This window comes from Lipotes vexillifer, unplaced genomic scaffold (genome assembly GCF_000442215.2).
Source record: "Lipotes vexillifer unplaced genomic scaffold, Lipotes_vexillifer_v1.1 scaffold591, whole genome shotgun sequence".
Lineage (NCBI taxonomy): Eukaryota > Metazoa > Chordata > Mammalia > Artiodactyla > Lipotidae > Lipotes > Lipotes vexillifer.
In genome coordinates, this window is record NW_006791954.1 from 4,717,413 (window position 1) to 4,735,732 (window position 18,320).

Sequence of the window (18,320 nt, forward strand, 5' to 3'; positions counted from 1 at the left end):
AGCAGGCCCGCGTACCGAAAAAAAAAAAAAAAAAAAAATAGTAGTGGTGGTAGAGAAGAGTCGACAGAGCAGTACAGAAGAGTGGTACCTAATCCAGCGTAGGAATCAAGGAAGAAAAGAAGGTGCAATCAGGCTGACTGATGTGGTAGGTTACTGTGTAAGAAAGGAAAATGATTGGGTGAGACCCAGTCAGTGTGGAAGCTAAGGATTTGAAACTTTATGATATGGGAAATGCAAAGCCCTTGGAAAAGTTTGAGCTAGTATTTTGGGGAGATTAGTGAGTTGGTGGTATGCAGAGTGGATTGAAAGGCTAAGAGATTAGAAGCAAGGAAAAAATTTGAGAGGCTTTTCTCAGTAGAACAAGATAAAAATGAGAAAGCCCTGACTTAGAATTGTGGAGGAAGGCATGCGAAAGCAGAGAAAAAAATTATCGAGGATAAGTGGAATTCTTGACTGACTTGTCATGGGAAATGAAAAAGGGTCATAAATTTATTCTGAACTTTGGTATCGAGAAGAATGGTGATGTTGTTAAAGAAATAGGGATGAGGGGAGGGTGAATATGATATTTAACATGCTGCCCAGTGGTTCACAGGGTCTGGTTCTTTGGGAAAGCACCGAGCACTCTTTTGGCCCATGTCTCTCAAATCCCTTCGTCCATCACCGTCTCTACATCCAAACCTAACTGCTTTGAACTTTAATTGCAGCTCCTCCACCCCCGCCACCCATGATCCGAAATGGTGCCAGGGATGCCCCCCCTCCCCCGCCACCGTACCGAATGCATGGGTCAGAACCCCTGAGCCGAGGAAGGCCCCCACCTCCGCCCTCAAGGACGCCAGCTGGGCCCCCTCCGCCGCCTCCACCACCCCTGAGGAATGGCCACAGAGATTCTATTACCACTGTCCGATCTTTCTTGGGTGAGTAGCTGGCTGTTTTAGTCTCATAGTTCCTGTGGTGACTTCACTAATTCCAGTGGCCGCTGCAGAGTGGGAGTGGTCGCTTGGTGTCCTCTGTTCACTGCAGTTCCTCTCCTGACCTTCCCTCAGACTTCTGGGTCCATCCATGGACATCCCTTTCCTTAGGCAAATTCTAGGCACGATTCCTTTGGAATAGATGGAAGTAAGATCAGCAGGTGTTGTGCTAACTCTAAAGCCAATCTCTTGCTCCCCAAGGCTCATTATTTGTGGTTAGCTTTTAGGTCAGAGACTGTATCCTCTTCAGGATTATTGAGACAGGAATTACTTATCCTCCTAGGAAGAAGAGCTCCTTTCTGGACCTTTGAAAACAAAACAACACTGTGTACACAACTTTTATCTAGTAATCCAGAGCCACTGACTAGTTGTGTTACTTTGAAGAAGTCACTTCATGTTTTTGGACCTCACTTCCCTTGTCTATGAAACAAGGAGACTGACTAGCTCAAGAGGGTATCGGATTAACTTTTCTAAGGTTATAAATGAATCTTAGACCCCACCTAAGAGATTCTGTTAGGTCTGGGATGGAGCACCAAGTAAAGGTTGTCCAGCAGGTATTGTTAGACCCTCTGTTGAGGAAGTCTGGAAGGATCTGCACAGTCCCTTGTAGCCTGAACACTGTAGATTCTTTAATGGTTGACTCTTCTCTGGCCCTGCTCTAGTCTGTTCCTGTTAAGTGGACCAGTATTTTTGCTTGGAGGATATGCCTTCTGGAATGTGATCGAGCCACACCCATAGAACATTTGAGCCTTCTTGTAGAGGGGCCATGGAAAGTGGGAGTGGGAGCCATGACATGGCCATCCCGACTGTGTTGCAGGGCTCGATGAGGGGAGCCTGGGCCAAAAGGGAATTTTCTGGTCAGATCGTTCCCCAGCTGGTGGCATATAGTCCCATTTTAGATTAATTTCTGCCAGTTTGTGGATTCAGTTCAGTTGGTTTCCCATGGTGATAGTCTCTAACATGACTATGTTACCGAAACACAGAACTATATTTCCTTCTCCTGCCATGCAAACAGCTGGGCTCCTTTCCTGGTATGTGCCTGGTTTGGGGTGGAATGATTTAAAGAACCATTTCAAAGACTCATTCCTTAACGTAAAGAGCCTTTGAACACACTCTGTGCGTACGAGGTGCAGAGAGTAATGCTGTTGCTGCCCTCACGAACCTTGCTTTAGTGGGCAAGGCAGGCCCTCATGGTACGTCAGGAAGCCCGGGAGACTAGTATGGGGAGGGTCAGAAGTGGCAGAGAGGTGTGTGGGAGCACGAGGAAGGGTGATATGAATTAATATTGTTCCTTTTGCAGATGATTTTGAGTCAAAGTATTCTTTCCATCCAATGGAAGACTTTCCTCCTCCAGAAGAATATAAACACTTTCAGAGAATATATCCCAGCAAAACAAACCGAGGTGAGAGAAGAGAATCATGGAAGGTCTTCCATAATTGCATAGGCTGTAGAATCGGTGTGTGCTTTTCTTAGCTTAAAATTTGCTTCTCCTTGTCTGCATTTTCTTAAACAGACAACGAAGCCTTGTCCCAGATTTTAAAGGTTAGCTTAAAGAGCCTGTCTCTCATTTTAGGAATGTTTGGGTTATTCAGGGTCTGATGGGTGACCTTGCATATGTGGTTTTTATTTATTTTTTTCAGCTGCCCGTGGAGCCCCACCTCTGCCACCCATTCTCAGGTGAAGCCTGGCTTGGTCCTGTTCCTCAGGAAAAGGATGGACCCTCTCCTCTTCTCAGATGGTCCCTTCCATTCTCCCCGAAACCTGCATGACAGCTCCTAATGTGTTTCTCCAGTGCACCAACCTCGAGACTCCAAGCGCCCACCCAGCTCACCTCCATCTGTGCATCGCGTCTCTGGACTTGGTGACCGGACTCTTTATATTGACAGTAGGGTCTCAAACCCTGCATCCATCCCTCCTCTTGCCAGCCCTCCTGGCCAGATGAGGAAGAAGATTCCATGTCTCCTGCTTTCCTCTGGGGAAAGGTGCCTTGTTGTGATGAATGAACTCATTGTCGGGGCGGGGTGGAGAATGGTACTCCTACCTTCTCCTACCCATTGTGGGGGGAGCTTGGTGGATATATTATATTTCATCATTTTAGGAGGCTGGCATGGCCAGGACTTCTGGGGGTGGGCATTTTTAGTGAAATGGGAAAGGAGTTTGCAGAGAAGTGATCTGTTTTAAAGGTCAAGTTTAGAGCATGGGCAAGGAAATAGGTCTGCTTTATTTTTAGGGGTATTTTGGTTTTGCCCTCACCCCACCCCATGCTCATACCCAGAAATAGGTTGGATATAAACACTAAATACTAATCAGTTGAACTAAACATCTAATAAAAAGAGAGGGTGAAGTAAACTGGGGGTCCTTTTAGAGCTAGTCAGTTCCTCTGCGTCACAGGGACCAGGAGCCATGTGAGCCCCCTGGGGCTCCCTGCTCCATTTCTTCAGGTGCTGAGGCTGAGGGATGTTTTTCCTCCTCTCACCACCTATCCCCTCAAGAGAAAAGTCCCTTTCATTCATTCATTATGGATTCAGAAACCCCCAAAACCTCTAGTGAGAGATAGGAAGATAGGACCTTGGCCTTGGCCTTAACCTTGACCTTAAGGCTGCCTCAGTCTTCTCTGCTTGGCCCTGAAGGCCACTGGCCCTTTCAGCCCTGTTCAGAAACTTCAGCCCCTGATGGGTGCTCCAGGATGACGAAGAAGGGAAGGGTGAAGCACCTTGTGGAAGGGACCAGCTCTGCGGGCTGTGAATGGCTTTAACTGAGGCCCACTCGAGCCTCAGTTCGAGCAGAACTGAGTGAGCAGACTCTTCTTGTTCCCTTCTGCACCACTCAACCCCAAGACTGCAGGGGTTAGCACAGCAGAGTAGAGAAGGGTGAGGAGGCTTATGGGGGTAGTCAAAGGTTCCTCTGCCAAAAGCACAAGGACTTTGGTGCGGTGTGCCTCAGTCCAGTTGATCTTCCCTGGCAGCCAGCAATATGTTGTTTCGTCTTCCAGGTCCTAGTTAAAGAGCACAGAGAAAATGGAGGTTCCCAGTCTAGGTAGGAACTGAGCTTGGATCGTGGTACAGGGACTTCCCCCTCTCCAACAGCATGATGGAGCTCCTGGGCTCCACATCCAGCTGGTTTGGTTTGCTAAAGCTCTTGTCAAGTGCAGAGGCTGCTCAAAGCTTGAAGTGAGAGCAAAGGAGCTTTCATCAGATACATCACAGGCTTAAACTGCCCTAGGGACCTTTCCTATCTGTTGGATCACAGACGAAGGATCTGTACATGGTGCCCAGTGAAACCCAAGCCTTCCCAGTGCTAGATGAGAGAGCTCTCAACTTGGGTTATTTATCTGGGGTCTGCGATCCTTTGCCATCCCCTGGACCGTATTGACTGTTGGGGCAAACCATGATTAGGTCTGTCACCACGCTTTTTCTAATCATTCTTTATTTATCATTCTTATTTTCAAATCTGTTAGCAGTTACCTCCCAGCAGTATCCCCCCAGCATCCTGAAGCCAGTGGAGCTTAGAGAGAGGATGCTAGTGGAGGGAAAAGGAGAAAGTACAAGACTTGATACTGCAGCAGAGTTCCGGGGTAGATGCTGGCCCCAGTTACTGAACTTGGACTGTGAAGTCTTCCCATTTATTTTTGAAATGGGAGTTGATGCCTTTTGTACAATGTTATCAAAGCGTATCTCTTTTCCCCTCACTCCTCAAACATAGAGCATCGAAATGAGCATCACACATAAAAGCCAAACCCCAGCTTTTCACTGGGGCTCCTGTCTTCCTCCCGTATGACCTGCTGCCCCTCATATTCCCCAGCATTTGGACTGTGTCACGTGGGTATTGACTGTATTTTCATTTTCTTGGCCTCATGGAAAAAGGCCTGGGACTAGATCTAGTCAGATGGATTTTCTTCTTCAGAGCATGTTGATGACACAGTACCCATTTAAATGTCTTTGCCTTATACCTTATTTGGTCCCTGTGTTAATAACAGATTTATTATCATGTATATTTACTGTTGATGAATGGGAATGTGAGCCTCATAGTTATTGATCTATTTTGTATGCTGTAAAAAGCTTGTAATATAGGTTTGAGGTGGGCTGGCTACAAGAGCACTAAAACTTCTCACCTTTTAAACTGCTCTTTTTATCTGCTTGTGGGAATGTCATCTCTTCAGTGGAAGATTGGGTGGTCTCATGTTGAGGCTGTTGCCCAGTCCCATTAACCCCCTTATCCCTTCCCAGAAGGAAGAGACATTGCCCAACTAGGCATCAAGAAGCTGTGTTAAAAGCCCTTGTGCGGGTTTGGTTTTATGATGTTTTTCTCAGGTGGGAAAAACTTCATAGTCGTTTCTTACTGCCCTTTCTGGGAAGCAGGCCAGTGGTCTGCAGGTTTTTAAATGAGCTAGATGCCCCTCTCCCCCTCTCCTCTGGTCCCCAGACCTGGATCGTAGCATTGTGGTGCTCCAGGTGTGGTTTGCTCTATCGTGGGGGTTTCCTCCAGCTGCAGAGGCCCAGCGTTTTCCCAGCTGGGCCCGCAGAGTGAGAGCACTTAGGGGCTATCCCACCCAACGGACATGAGGCTCCTGTCTCCAGAAATTCATCCCAGCCCTCCGAACTGGCAAAGGCAAGGAGACTAGCCACTGACCATTGCCCTGGGGGCATCCCCTCACCCCATAGCTTCCCCTCTTGAAACCTAAATTTACCTCCAGGGAGAGGTGAGATAAAATTGTAAATAGACTTGCTACAGAGCAACTCAGGGTTGGGGTGTGTTTTAATTCTCCTGATCACTTGAAATAATCTGTAGGCTGAGTGCTTATGGGAGTGGGGGTGAAGTGTGACTCCAGAGTCCTTCCCTTCTGCAAAGCTCTGGGGGTGGAGTAGAGGGCATCTGAGGCCCTTTGATGGCACTACACTGAGCTGTCTTGTTCTTCTGGAAACCCAACGTACAATCAGTTGCAAATCAGATTCCTCACATTCCAGTTGTAGTCTTTCTTTCCCTGTTGAATCTCAGTCCCTGGCTGTATGTGGTCAAGGTGGCTTTCTGTGAGCCACCGTAATTTAGGGAATGGGAGGCATTACAACTCTGCCTTCGAGACTCGTCTCTTAAAAGCAAAATGAAGCAAAACTACAACCACCTTCAAAACACATACAGAAAAAAAAAGGATAATTTTAACCAAAGGAAGGGTTTGGTTCCATTCAACTCCACATTCATTGTGCCTTTACTTGTGTTAGATTTCTGTGCTTTCTTCCTCTCTCCCTCTTTGAAGCAATTAAAATCTTCCTTGATAACTGCTGTTTCCTTCTTTCTACTCTTGTCTGACAACTTAGTGGGTTCCCTCTCTAATGGTCTTAGATCTCATTCCACTGGTGGCAGAGGGGCCGAGCCTTCTCTTCTCACGTCCAACCCTTGTCCTTTTCCACGGCGACCAGCATGGGAGCCATTGTCAACACTGAATAAAAGACTAGAGTGTCGTGCGTGAAGAGTGTATGTATGTATGTGTGTGTCCATCTTTGTCTGCATGTGGATTGGTTTCTTTTCTTCTAAAAACTAATTTATTGTATGATTTATTTTGGGGTTGTTTCTGATTACGGGGCTCCCTCTCCCAATTAGCATTGATTTCTTTACCCCCTTCTACAGTGTATAATCTGGTCTCAGGTTGGATTCTTTGGTACATTTCTTTCTTCTGGATGCCGTGCAGTTTAATTAAACCTTGCTTAAAAACAAAAGCAAAAAACCTGAAAACTGTGTAGTCTTGTCTGGAATACCACCACAAGTGGTGGCATAGAGGAGAGAAAATCTGTTGCCTCCGGTTAGGGTACTGGTTTGACTCCAGATCCTCTGAGAAAGTAGAAATACTAACTTGGGCAGAAGCATCTGCAGCTTCCTCAGAGTTTTCTCTCCTCCGCTCCTGCTGTGTTTTGAAAATCACAGTTCCAGTTAGCCAGGCTGACTGGGTGATTCTGATAGAGTTGGCCATTATTTATATTTGCCACCTAACTCCCCTTTGCCCATGATTCCAGGGAACTCAGGAGACCCCCCTGGCCTTGTGTCCTTTCCTTATATCCCTAATGCTTCTTTCCACCTGTGTGTGTGGTAGATTCTCACACTGAAGTGTGAAGAAAAGGTGAGGGCAGAACACACAGACTGTGTCTGTTTTTATGTGGGTGTTGCCTTTTTTTCTTCACTGCTTAAGTTGAAATCTTAGCTGGCTTTCTTGAACTTTGACTATAGGTGTCAGAATTGAACCAGACATTCTCTGCTTACTGTGGTCAGCTGATGTAATCACCACTAAGATTTAATGAGCTTAACCTACACTTTCATCACTAGCAAAGGTCTTGAAATTATTTCCCGTACTGGTTCATAATAGGTGTGTGTATGAGTCACTCTCACACAGTTTGATATAAAAACCTATGAGGGTGCGGGAGCGAGGGGAGAAAAGGGCCTCCTTTCATTTTCATCCATATTTGCCAGGTTGGCTGAATTCCTGATTCTTTGACCCATCATTGTTATTGACATGATTAATAAACTACCTATTTATTGATTTAATTGTTCCTCCTGTGACTTTGAATAGCCCTCAAATAGAGTTTGCCTAGATGACCCTCAACTTCCTAACCCTGTAAGCTTTCTCTGTCCTATTGGGATGGTATTGCTAGTCTGTGTACGTGTACACGTGCCCGCCAGTGCACACGCGCACGCGCACAGACACACGTAAGGATGCCGGACAGGTTCTTCCTGTGTCATTTGGTCCCTTCCCCATGACACCGTGTATGGATTAGCAAGTGATAAGGACACTAGTTTGCCCACTTTAATTATTACCAAGACATAGCCGCTTATGGTGAATGTGCCTCTTTAAGTATTTTCTGGCCCAGCCCAGCCACTAACTGCAACTTACTGCAAGGAAGCTACCTGTCTCTGACTTCCTATTACTCTGCAGACAGAGGTAAGAGAACTAAAATGGCAACCTCAGGATCCTAACCACCCCAGAGGATAACTATGGGGAAATGCTTTGTCTTTGACATCACTGGAGCCCAGTCTGGATTGTTTTTACACATAATTGAATTCATTCTCCACTCCTAGGTTTAGGGGTGTGAGATTTAAAGGACTGTATGCTGTCTGACCACAGAAAAATGTTCAAGCAAAAGATGGATATCCACTTGGCAGGAATGTCCTTGCCATTCATTGAGCGAGCGTCGATTGCGTATTTTACTCTGTGCCAGGCACCGACAATATGAAAACGAATAGGACATGGTCTTTGCCTCCAAGGAGCTCAGAGTCTAGCAGAAGACTTCAGGACAGCCACCAAGGGAAACCTATGCGGGGCATTAAAGGCTTTATGGTAATTAGCCAGGGCAGGAGGACATAGGAAACAGCAAGGACAAGGCACAGAGGCGAGAAGCAGTATGCTGGTTATATGCTCATCATGTTACTGGAGTAGTGAAAAGAGAAAACTTCAACTAGGTAACCTTTTAGAGAACTTTCAATCTGGACGTTCTGTGATTCTCTGCCTGCTTCCACAATAGTCACTTATTCTTGTAGGCTTTTCTTGGACCGGTGCTATATTTCCTGGTGAATGCTTTCATAGGCTCCAATATGCACGTTAAGTACTCATGGCTTCCTCTGCCCCCTCTGTCCCACTGTAACTGAGGTGGTTGTTCACCACCATCCCTTAAAAGCTGGCTGGGCACTTGTTACTACCATTTCTGGTTGTGAAGGACAAGTTTTAGGTGCCCAGGTTATAAAAATAAATGTGAACAGTGAAAGTTGCTTCTTTCTAGGTTCTTTTCCCCTGTTAAGAGATCAGAAATACCAGCTGGTAAAAAAGTCTCCATTCTGTGGTAACGCTTTCTCCATTCGTGGCAGCCTACGCTCTTCACTCTTGTAGTTTTCAGCTCCTAGAAAGCCTTCCCCAGATGTGCTCCGTCACCATCTCTCCCTCTGAAACCTGCATCTGTCTATTCCCCCTCGGTATGTTTAAATGGTCAGGAGTTTGATCTCCTGTTAGACTCCCTGAGTTTGAATTCCATTTCTTCCACTTACTAGTTGTGTGACCTTGGGCAGATTTACTCAACCTCTCTATTTCAGTCTTCTCATTTGTGAAATGGAAATAATTCCAACTTCATGGGGGTGCCTGTGAGAATTAGTAAGGTGATATAGGTAAAATACCAGAGCTCAGCGCCTGGTACACACAAGCACTCAATATTGGTTTTTATCTCCTAAATGAATGAACTACAATTAAGTTGATTGTAATATTGTTTCCCTATTTCTCGGCTTGCTCTATTTCATTTGATATTGAAGGATGACATGCTTACCATCACCTAGAATTGGGTTTGGGTTTTTAGTGGAACCTGGGTTATTAGCATTGGAAGCTGGCCTGTAAATTACTGCTTTAATTTATATTTTTCATTAAAAGTTCAGATTGCCACTCCATCTGTAGTGGTCTTCTCTGGCCCTGAAACCCTTGTATTTAGCCATAAAAAATATATATGTTTTAAAATTAAGGGGCCGTAATTCTCTCCACTCCCCACATTGTGTGGATTAATGGGATTAATGATAGGAAGGTGCACAGAATATCGTATTCTTACCTTTAACAAAATAAAAGCAAAGGCCTGGCCCTTTTTCTCACCCTTGAAACACAAATCAGGGAGATACTGTGATGAAGTGCAGTGTATTTATGTATGTATGTATAACTTTACAAAGAAACATTGCTTTTGGTGTCAGGAAATGGTCCTAGGCCCTTCGAGGCCACCGAAATTCTGTGACCTCTAACTAACCCTCGGCACATTTGCTTTGTGTCTTGCAGTGTTGGGCATTAGATATGTAAAGTGCCTAGCATCATACCTCGCACCCAGAACCGCCCAAATAATGGCAGGTATTATGTAGTAGCTCTCTGAAAATATAGCCCATTAGGGTAAGGAAAAAATGGGTATGTGCAGCAGTGAGAAGGTATTGAAGGAAGGGCGTGGGAATGCAGTCGCGAGCGGCAGAGACTACAGCTCCCGCCGGGCCTCACTCAGTCGGCCCCGGCGCAAGCGCGCATCTTTCCGCCGAGGCCCCGGATGTAGACTGCCCCTACGGCTCGGTGGGCGTGGCCTCACGGTGGCGCTGAGACCTGAGGCTCTCTTATTGGTTGTGCGCCTTCCCGCTTGATTGGTTGTGAAGGAGGGGGCTGGGGCCAAGGCGTGCGGCGCTCTGGCCACACCCAATCAGAAACGTGGCCGGGCTTTGGCGGGAGGCGGGAAAGCTGCGGCTGTGCAGATTTGGCGCGAGCGCGTCTGGGCTTTCCGGCTGACGGTGAGGTGTTTGTCCAGGGTCCTGTGGTGGACAGTCCCTTTAGTTTTCTAAAAGAAGACGTGAGAAGGCGCCGGCGCTGAGGTGACGCAGCACTGTGAGGTGGAAAGGAGAGGAGGCCCGAGTTCTGGGGGGGGCGGCGGAGTTGGGTGAGGGACCAGGGCGAGGACCGCGGGTTCCGTAAGAGGAGGAGAGCTCAGATCGCGGGAGGGTGAGAAGGTCAGGGCAGGGAAGGGAGACGTGCGCCCTCGGAGTGCTCTGGCAGTTGTGTTGAGTGCGGCAGGAGGGAGACGTTCCCCGAACATCTGGGGCTATGTGGGGCCGAGAGTTGGGTAGAGCGGGGATTGAGTGCGGAGTGAGGGCTTGAGGAAGCCTGTAAATGTGGGAGGCTGCTGGGCTAAGCTGTACCCCGTGCCTGGAGCTAGGGGAGTATAAGTACTATGGACGCCAATTAAGGTCAACTTGTTATTGTACGTCTCGAGTGGTTAAAAATTGGGGCTCTGGAGCCAGAATGTCTGGTCTTATATCCTGCTTTGCTGTGACGTTGGGCCTCTCTGCCTCTGTTTTTTTTTATCATTAAGATAAGGATAATAGTACCTACCTCTAAGGTGGTTGTAAAACTTAAAGGAGTTAACACCTAAAATGTTTATGACAGCCTTTTACTCGTAGTAGGTGGTGTTCGCTATTGTTGCATAGATTCGGATATGAAGCAGAATTAAATGCTAAAATATTGTTACAACATAATCTACTTATGAAATGAATTTCGATCTTCGGTATAAGTTACATGTTAGTTGTTTTTTCTTCACTTTTACGCATTGACTGGCTGTCCTGTTCTCTTTTTTGTACACAGCTGTGTTGCCGTCATGCCTCAAACCCGCTCCCAGTCACAGGCTACAATCAGTTTTCCAAAAAAGAAACAGCCTCGGACATTGGACAAAGCTAAAACCTCCAGTGACAACAAACTAGAACTGACAAATGTCCAGGCCATACCCCGTTCTCCTTGTGCAAAAATTCTGCCTCTTAGCCCCAGAAAACGTCTGGGTAAGCTATCCATTATTTGAGTACAACTTTTTGACTGGTAGCTCTCGACCTCTCTTTCTCAATAACAAGATGCCTTTGAAACAGCTTTCTGAGTTCAGTTAAGACCACTCTGTTCCCTTTGGTTATTTTCAGAATGGTTGCTAAGTGCTTACTGAACTTCAGAGTTAAGCTACTTATTGAGATCACTTTCTGAACTACTTAATAGGTCTGATCTTCAGTTCCTTAGTACTGAACTTGGTTCTGTCAGTGTTTTAAACGACCTTGCAGTTAGTTATATAGTATTTTGAAACTTGCCTCGTTAGTTGTGAAATTAAGAAAAACAGGTGACAATTCTTGTTTTAGAGCAGTGGTTGGTAATCCTTTCTTTTTCTTTCCTTTTTTTTTAAAATTATTTTTTGTTTGTTTTTTCCTTTCTTGTTTTAGATCATCTGTTTTTAATGAGGGATGATTTGGTAGGATCTGGAGACATTTTTAGTTGTCATAACTGAGGGGGTGATACTGACATAGTGAATAAAGGCTGGGAATGCTGCTCAATATTCTACAGTGCACAGGACAGTCCCCCACAATGAAAAATTACTTGGTCCAAGATATCAATGGTGCCAAGTTTGGGAAACCCTGTTTTAGAGCAATCCTAGAATTTCATCCCATTAAAACCTCTACCAAATAGTAAGACTCAGTGGTGCCATCTGGTGGCCACTATTTGCTTCTGGATGAGAGGCATTTTATTTTGGTGGTTCTGACCATGATAGAAATTCATCCCCCTTTTTGGGGGGGATGCAGAGATCTTTCCAAGTCCTTTTACAATCCACTGCTATGAATGACCACATTTTGATTTTAATGTTTCAGGTGACGACAACCTGTGTAACACTCCCCGTTTACCTCCCTGTTCTCCACCAAAGCAAAGCAAGAAAGAAAATGGTCCCCCTCGCTCACGTACATCTAAGGGGCGCAGATTGGTATTTGACAATCAGCTGACAATGGAGTCTCCTAGCAAAAGAGAACAAGCCAGAGTTCCCCAAAACAAAATATGTTCCTCAGTTCCAAAAGGTCAAGACATCGCAACAAATTCTGAGCAGAGATGTCCACTGGAGAAAGAATCTGCATGTCTGAGACTTCTCAAGCAAGAAGGTTGGTTCTTACACGGCAGCTGTTAGTGCAGCCTCGTAAACATGGCTGGTGATTCCAAGTGAAACCTGGTGGGTCTTCTCAGTCACCTCTGTTGTGTCTAATTGTCCTTTCATGTCTGGCACAGGGACTTGCTACCAGCAAGCAAAGCAGGTCCTGACTACAGCTGTCCCAGATCAGCTGCCTGCCAGGGAAAAGGAGATGGATGTCATCAGGAATTTCCTGAGGGAGCACATCTGTGGGAAGAAAGCTGGAAGTCTTTATCTTTCTGGTGCTCCTGGAACTGGAAAAACTGCCTGCTTAAGCCGAATTCTGCAAGACCTCAAGGTACATTGAGAGTCTGAATTATGATGCTCTTGCCAAAATGACACTTGGTTATCAAGGGTTAAGAAAAAGTAGAAGTGCTTAGGGCACTGCAGTTTTCCCCAAAGTAAGACATTTTTAATTTCACTGTCTAAATCTTTCCAAATGAAAGTGTACCTTATTCTCTTGTATGCTGTTAACTCTTCAGAGACACTTCAGGTTCCATCAAACCTTTATCTGAGGCCAAAATAACTCGCATGTTTGCATTTTTCTAGAAGGAACTGAAAAGCTTTAAAACTATCATGCTGAATTGCATGTCCTTGAGGAGTGCCCAGGCTGTATTCCCAGCCATTGCTCAGGAGATTTGTCAGGAAGAAGTATCCAGGCCAGCTGGGAAGGACATAATGAGGAAACTGGAAAACCATATGACTGCGGAGAAGGGCCCCATGATGTAAGCATTGCTCTGCTGCATGTTGCTCTGAAAATCTGCAGGATCCATTGCCCACAAACACACATTCTCGTCTCTTGAATGTATCAGTTTGCTCATAAAAAGAACATTTCCTATATTTTCTCTCTGAGGGGTAGTTACATAAGCTTAAAGGGAAAGAAGAAAAGAAAAAACAAAAACCTTCTAATTTTAAATTGGGGGAAGATGTTTTTAAACTAATTACTTGAAAAACCTGTATGTTACTTTCTGGTGATGATAGGGGGGTATCATCATAACAGTGACTGGAGGTGGGACAGATTATGATCTTCAAACTGGTCTTTTTTTTTTTTTTTTTTGCGTTACGCAGGCCTCTCACTGCTGTGGCCTCTCCCATTGCGGAGCACAGGCTCCAGACGCGCAGGCTCAGCGGCCATGGCTCACGGGCCCAGCCGCTCCGCGGCATGTGGGATCTTCCCGGACCGGGGCACGAACCCGTGTCCCCTGAGTCGGCAGGCGGACTCCCAACCACTGCGCCACCAGGGAAGCCCTTCAGACTGGTCTTAGCTGTAGGAATGTGACCTAGTGTCAGCCCAGATCAGATTGGAGAGTTAAGGTGAACATGGATACTAATTGTTTCTCCTTTTTTGTAGTGTGTTGGTGTTGGACGAGATGGATCAACTGGACAGCAGAGGGCAGGATGTATTGTACACACTGTTTGAATGGCCATGGCTAAGCAATTCTCGGTTGGTGCTGATTGGTTAGTGCTCTGTTGTTGATGTTACATGGTGGTTCTAAAGACCTTTTTCTAATCTCTTCAGTTTATTCATCACATATTTTGTTTTGTTTTGTTTTTTGGCTGTGCCATGCAGCTTGCGGGATCTTAGTTCCCAGACCAGGGATTTAACCTGGGCCCCAGCAGTGAAAATGCCGAGTCCTAACCACTGGACCACCAGGGAATTCCCTTATCAACTATTATTTGATCTTACACCAGCTTTCTGCTTTCTTACCAAAATAAGAAAGTTACTATAAGATAATAGGAACCTTAATCTAAGTCAGATCAACTTTGTTAACTCTGGATAGAAATGACACAATGCTGCATTTCAGAGACAATTGATTTTGGGAGTATCTGATCCTGCTTATAATTGAACAATTCTAAACCTAACTCGAAAAGAGCATTCTTCGACGATTATACACATCTTATCTAATGGGTATTGAGGGTGGGGGGGTGGGGGAAAGTGCGAAGCAACAGTTGGAATGCTGGATTATAACTGGAAATTTTATTCAGTTTTTTGGTGGGTGTTGTTTTGTTTTTTTAATATTTATTTAGTTGGCTGCGCTGGGTCTTAGTTGCAGCGTGCGGGATCTAGTTCCCTGACCAGGGAATCGAACCCGGGCCCCCTGCATTGGGAGCGTGGAGTCTTAACCACTGGACCACCAGGGAAGTCCCTTATTCAGCTTTCAGAGGGTTTGGTTTTCCTTTTACGATGCTTTGACCAATGATGCTTAGTGTCATTTATCTCCTCCTCAGGTATTGCTAATACCCTGGATCTCACAGACAGAATTCTGCCAAGGCTTCAAGCTAGAGAAAAATGTAAGCCACGGCTGTTGAACTTCCCACCTTATACCAAAAATCAGATAGCCACTATCCTGCAGGATCGACTTAATCAGGTGAGTGCCAAGCATTGTTACAAGCTGAGTGTTCCTTGTATCACCTGTGAAGATGGTTCAAAAATATTTTGCTTTGATTGCATTACTAAACAGGGAGTTCCTATAGCCCATTCATTTTTATATGAACTTCTACTCTTGGCTCCATTTTAGATGCCTTAGTGTTGGAATAAAAATAGTTAGAGGAGTCACCCAAATGCTTCTCTAATGGCCTTTTAAAATAGGACCTATGGGGACTTCCCTGGTGGCGCAGTGGTTAAGAATCCGCCTGCCAATGCAGGGAACACGGGTTCGAGCCCTGGTCTGGGAAGATCCCACATGCTGCGGAGCAGCTAAGCCCAAGCGCCACAACTACTGAGCCTGCGCTCTAGAGCCCACGAGCCACAACTACTGAGCCCATGTGCTGCAACTCCTGAGGCCTGAGTGCCTAGAGCCTGTGCTCCACAACAAGAGAATCCACCTCAGTGAGAAGCCCGCCCACCGCAACGAAGAGTAGCCCCCGCTCACCGCAACTAGAGAAAGCCCGCAAGCAGCAGCGAAGACCCAACACAGCCCTAAATAAATAAATAAATTTATAAAATAGGACCTATGAAAACACTTTCCCTATTGGAAATGACCAAATAGATTTTAGTTTAGTTTAGTTTTGCTAATTTAAGTTTCAAGTGCTTTTTTTTCCCTTTGTGAACCTCTACCACATTCCTACAAAATGCTTAAATGTATGAAATCCCCATTTACTTCTAAGCAGAAAAGGCATCTTAGACCCTAAAGGTTGGTCAATCAAGTCTGGGACCTAAATTGCAGAGGGGAAGTCTTATAGTTCAAACTGTCATCTTCTATGTCTTGTTCAAAGGCATCTAAAGATCAGGTCCTGGACAATGCTGCCATTCAGTTCTGTGCCCGCAAAGTCTCTGCTGTTTCGGGAGATGTTCGCAAAGCTCTGGATGTTTGCAGGTGAGTTATGGCACTGTTGGCTGCTTTTATTAAAAAAAAAAGAAATGCTGTTAATTGTCTCATGTAACTCAAGTGAATGTGGTTTAAGAGGCTCCATTCTGCCACTTTTTACGCTCAGAAAGGAGGACTTGTTTCTCACTGGGGAGCTCTGCATTTCCACCGTGTTAATGTCTGAAACATTATCAGTCCATTACCTACAGAGGGAGAAACAAATGAGATGTTGCTGGCACTCCCTGTGGTGATTATAGATTGGTTAATTACATTTGTATTAAAAAAGACTCCAGTTTACTTTTCCATTAGCTGGTCTCAAGCAGGTTTATTTATGGACCTGAACCATCTTTGCCTTTAGACTTTTTTTCCCCTTCCTTTGCTTTTGTGAGCACCCCTTCCTCCAGTTGGTGGTCCCCCACAGTTGTACTCCAGACCTCTCTCTCTCTTCCCATCCCCCGGCCCCTCCTGCTGGGGAAAGCCTCTGTGCTGACTGATGAAATTTCTTCCTTCCCAGTAGGGACACTTGGTCCATTAAAATGATACTTGCTGTGTTGGCCCGCTGGTCCAACTTCCCCCTACTGCGATGCAGAAGATCCAGGTCTGGCTTATGGCTTCCTGTGGGCAAAGTACTTTGGAGAGAGCAGTGGGAGAGTAAGCTCTTCCTATTGCTAGATGGTGTGATCCTGGATTTGAAAGTTTCCCCTAGTCAGCAAACTACTTGGGTAGAGACTGCAACTATGAGCAAGAGTCAAGTAGGCCAGTGTGGTTCTAGCCTACACATATCCTGTGTGTAGATAACTGAGGACTCTCCTCTTAGGTCTGGTGCGTATGGATGGTACTGGCTCTCTTAGTCAAGCACCCACACTACGTGTCCTCTCTCCCATCCATGACAGGTTTTCCTTGTTCAAAATGTTATCATTGGCTCAGTGTACGATGACTTACTTGGCCTCTGTAATAGGAAACCATGTAGTGTTGAAGTTTCTCAGATTCCCTGGTCCATGAATTATTTCAAGGCAATTAAGTCCCCTGGAGCTGAGACATAACCCAGTTTTGTCTGGGGGCTTTAAAATTATAAAACATGTTGCTTTTTGTTAATGTGCCTGTTTTTGAGCTTGGTGGTTTGGTGTGGTGTTTGGTTTGGCTCAGCCTAAATTAATTTTAGAAATATTTTTTTTACAGGAGAGCTATTGAAATTGTAGAGTCGGATGTCAAAAGCCAGACTATCCTCAAACCACTGTCTGAATGTGAGTAGTTTATCTCCTTTTTGTCTTCCTTTATAATTGGAAGCTTAACTTCTCTGAGGAAAGAGATAGCTGAAATGAGCATAGTTAAATCCACACTCACCCATTTGTGTACGGGTGTCGTGTTTTTCATCAGTTTCATCTACTTTATTTCCATCTTGCCTGCCAGTGCTATAATCCATGTGTTACTGGAAATGAGTTCTCCAGGGTGTTACATGAATGGTTGGGACAGAGTCAGTTTTCTTTCCAAGCTCTAGGAATGAAAACTAAACAGTAAGGTTGGATCAGCTTCTCTCTGGGTACTTATGTTGAGTGCACTTTAGGTCTCAACATAGGTGAAAGCAAAGCCTGGGAAGTAAGAGAGTCAGATGGGAAAGAATTGAGTTCAACTTGAGATATCGCAAAAGCCTTTAAACAAGTCTAGGAGGGCAGAGGTGCAAAGATAGTATTGCTACAGTAAACTGCAGCCTTTTACAAAAATGACAAAATTAATTTTCCTTTCCCTCAGCCTTGTTCTCTTAGCTATGGCAGATGTAAAATGTCTATGAACTACATATCTTCTGTTTTATATCCACTCTTAATCTTTAGAAACAGGACAGTCTGATTTGATTGTTTCTTCCTTCACTCCTGCACTGGTTGAGGGTTACTAAAATTGTTTCTAGCACCATAGTTCCACAGAAAACTCTTTTTTTCATCAACTTGTTGAAAGAAAATTAATAAAAGTATTTCAGAATTAGCCAAACTTAGTGCTTAGACTGATAGCAGGTAATATTTGCCAATGCATAGACTAGATACTGGTTTCTCTTCAACTTTTCACATTATTCCCTTTTTTCCCTTACCAATAACATTTAGGCTTATCAGTGGACCCTGTGAGCACCGCCCACACACATACAACTAAAAGGGGTTGTGAATTCCTGTCATAAATTATTAATCTAATTCCTGTCTTTTGACCTCTGGTAGGTGTGGTTAGCTTTTTACAGGCTCCAGACGCGCAGGTCCCGGCCATGGCTCATGGGCCCAGCCACTCCGCGGCACGCGGGATCCTCCCAGACCGGGGCACGAACCCGTGTCCCCTGCATCGGCAGGCGGACTCTCAACCACTGCGCCACCAGGGAAGCCCCGGTGTCGTTAGCTTTTAATGGCTCTAGAAAGCTATAGGGAGACTGACTTGAAATAAATATAAGAAGACACTCTCCAATAAATAGCACTAACTGGGCTTCTTTGACACTGGTGTGGGTACACCAGTGTCGAAGATACTCAGACACAAGCTGGATAGGTGACCACTTTTTTTTTTTTTTTTTTTTTTTTTTTTTTTTTTTTTGTATCCCTGGCTCT

The 18,320-nt window shown here is 45.2% G+C and overlaps 2 protein-coding genes and 1 non-coding gene across 5 annotated transcripts in view; 2 read left to right on the forward strand and 1 right to left on the reverse strand.

The window, feature by feature from the left end:
- WIPF2 (WAS/WASL interacting protein family member 2) overlaps window positions 1–3,773 on the forward strand; it is a 38,593-nt gene extending 34,820 nt beyond the window's left edge. The window contains exons 6-8 of one of the 3 annotated variants that reach the window (XM_007465191.1): window positions 705–914; window positions 2,269–2,370; window positions 2,609–3,773. In XM_007465191.1, coding sequence (XP_007465253.1) covers window positions 705–914; window positions 2,269–2,370; window positions 2,609–2,649 — 353 coding nt within the window. In that variant the 3' untranslated portion in view covers window positions 2,650–3,773. The remainder of the gene's footprint in view (window positions 1–704; window positions 915–2,268; window positions 2,371–2,608) is intronic. The other 2 variants (XM_007465190.1, XM_007465192.1) reach the window with 2 other exon arrangements.
- A 7,322-nt stretch (window positions 3,774–11,095) lies between these two features.
- Window positions 11,096–18,320, forward strand: part of CDC6 (cell division cycle 6) — a 10,660-nt gene continuing 3,435 nt past the window's right edge. The window contains exons 1-8 of the mRNA XM_007465193.1: window positions 11,096–11,282; window positions 12,129–12,410; window positions 12,535–12,734; window positions 12,986–13,161; window positions 13,788–13,894; window positions 14,666–14,805; window positions 15,653–15,753; window positions 16,924–16,988. Of these exons, the coding sequence (XP_007465255.1) occupies window positions 11,105–11,282; window positions 12,129–12,410; window positions 12,535–12,734; window positions 12,986–13,161; window positions 13,788–13,894; window positions 14,666–14,805; window positions 15,653–15,753; window positions 16,924–16,988 (1,249 nt within the window). The 5' untranslated portion in view covers window positions 11,096–11,104. The remainder of the gene's footprint in view (window positions 11,283–12,128; window positions 12,411–12,534; window positions 12,735–12,985; window positions 13,162–13,787; window positions 13,895–14,665; window positions 14,806–15,652; window positions 15,754–16,923; window positions 16,989–18,320) is intronic.
- On the reverse strand, window positions 14,022–14,093 carry TRNAE-UUC (transfer RNA glutamic acid (anticodon UUC)). The gene has a single exon. It is a non-coding gene; the product is annotated as a tRNA-Glu (tRNA).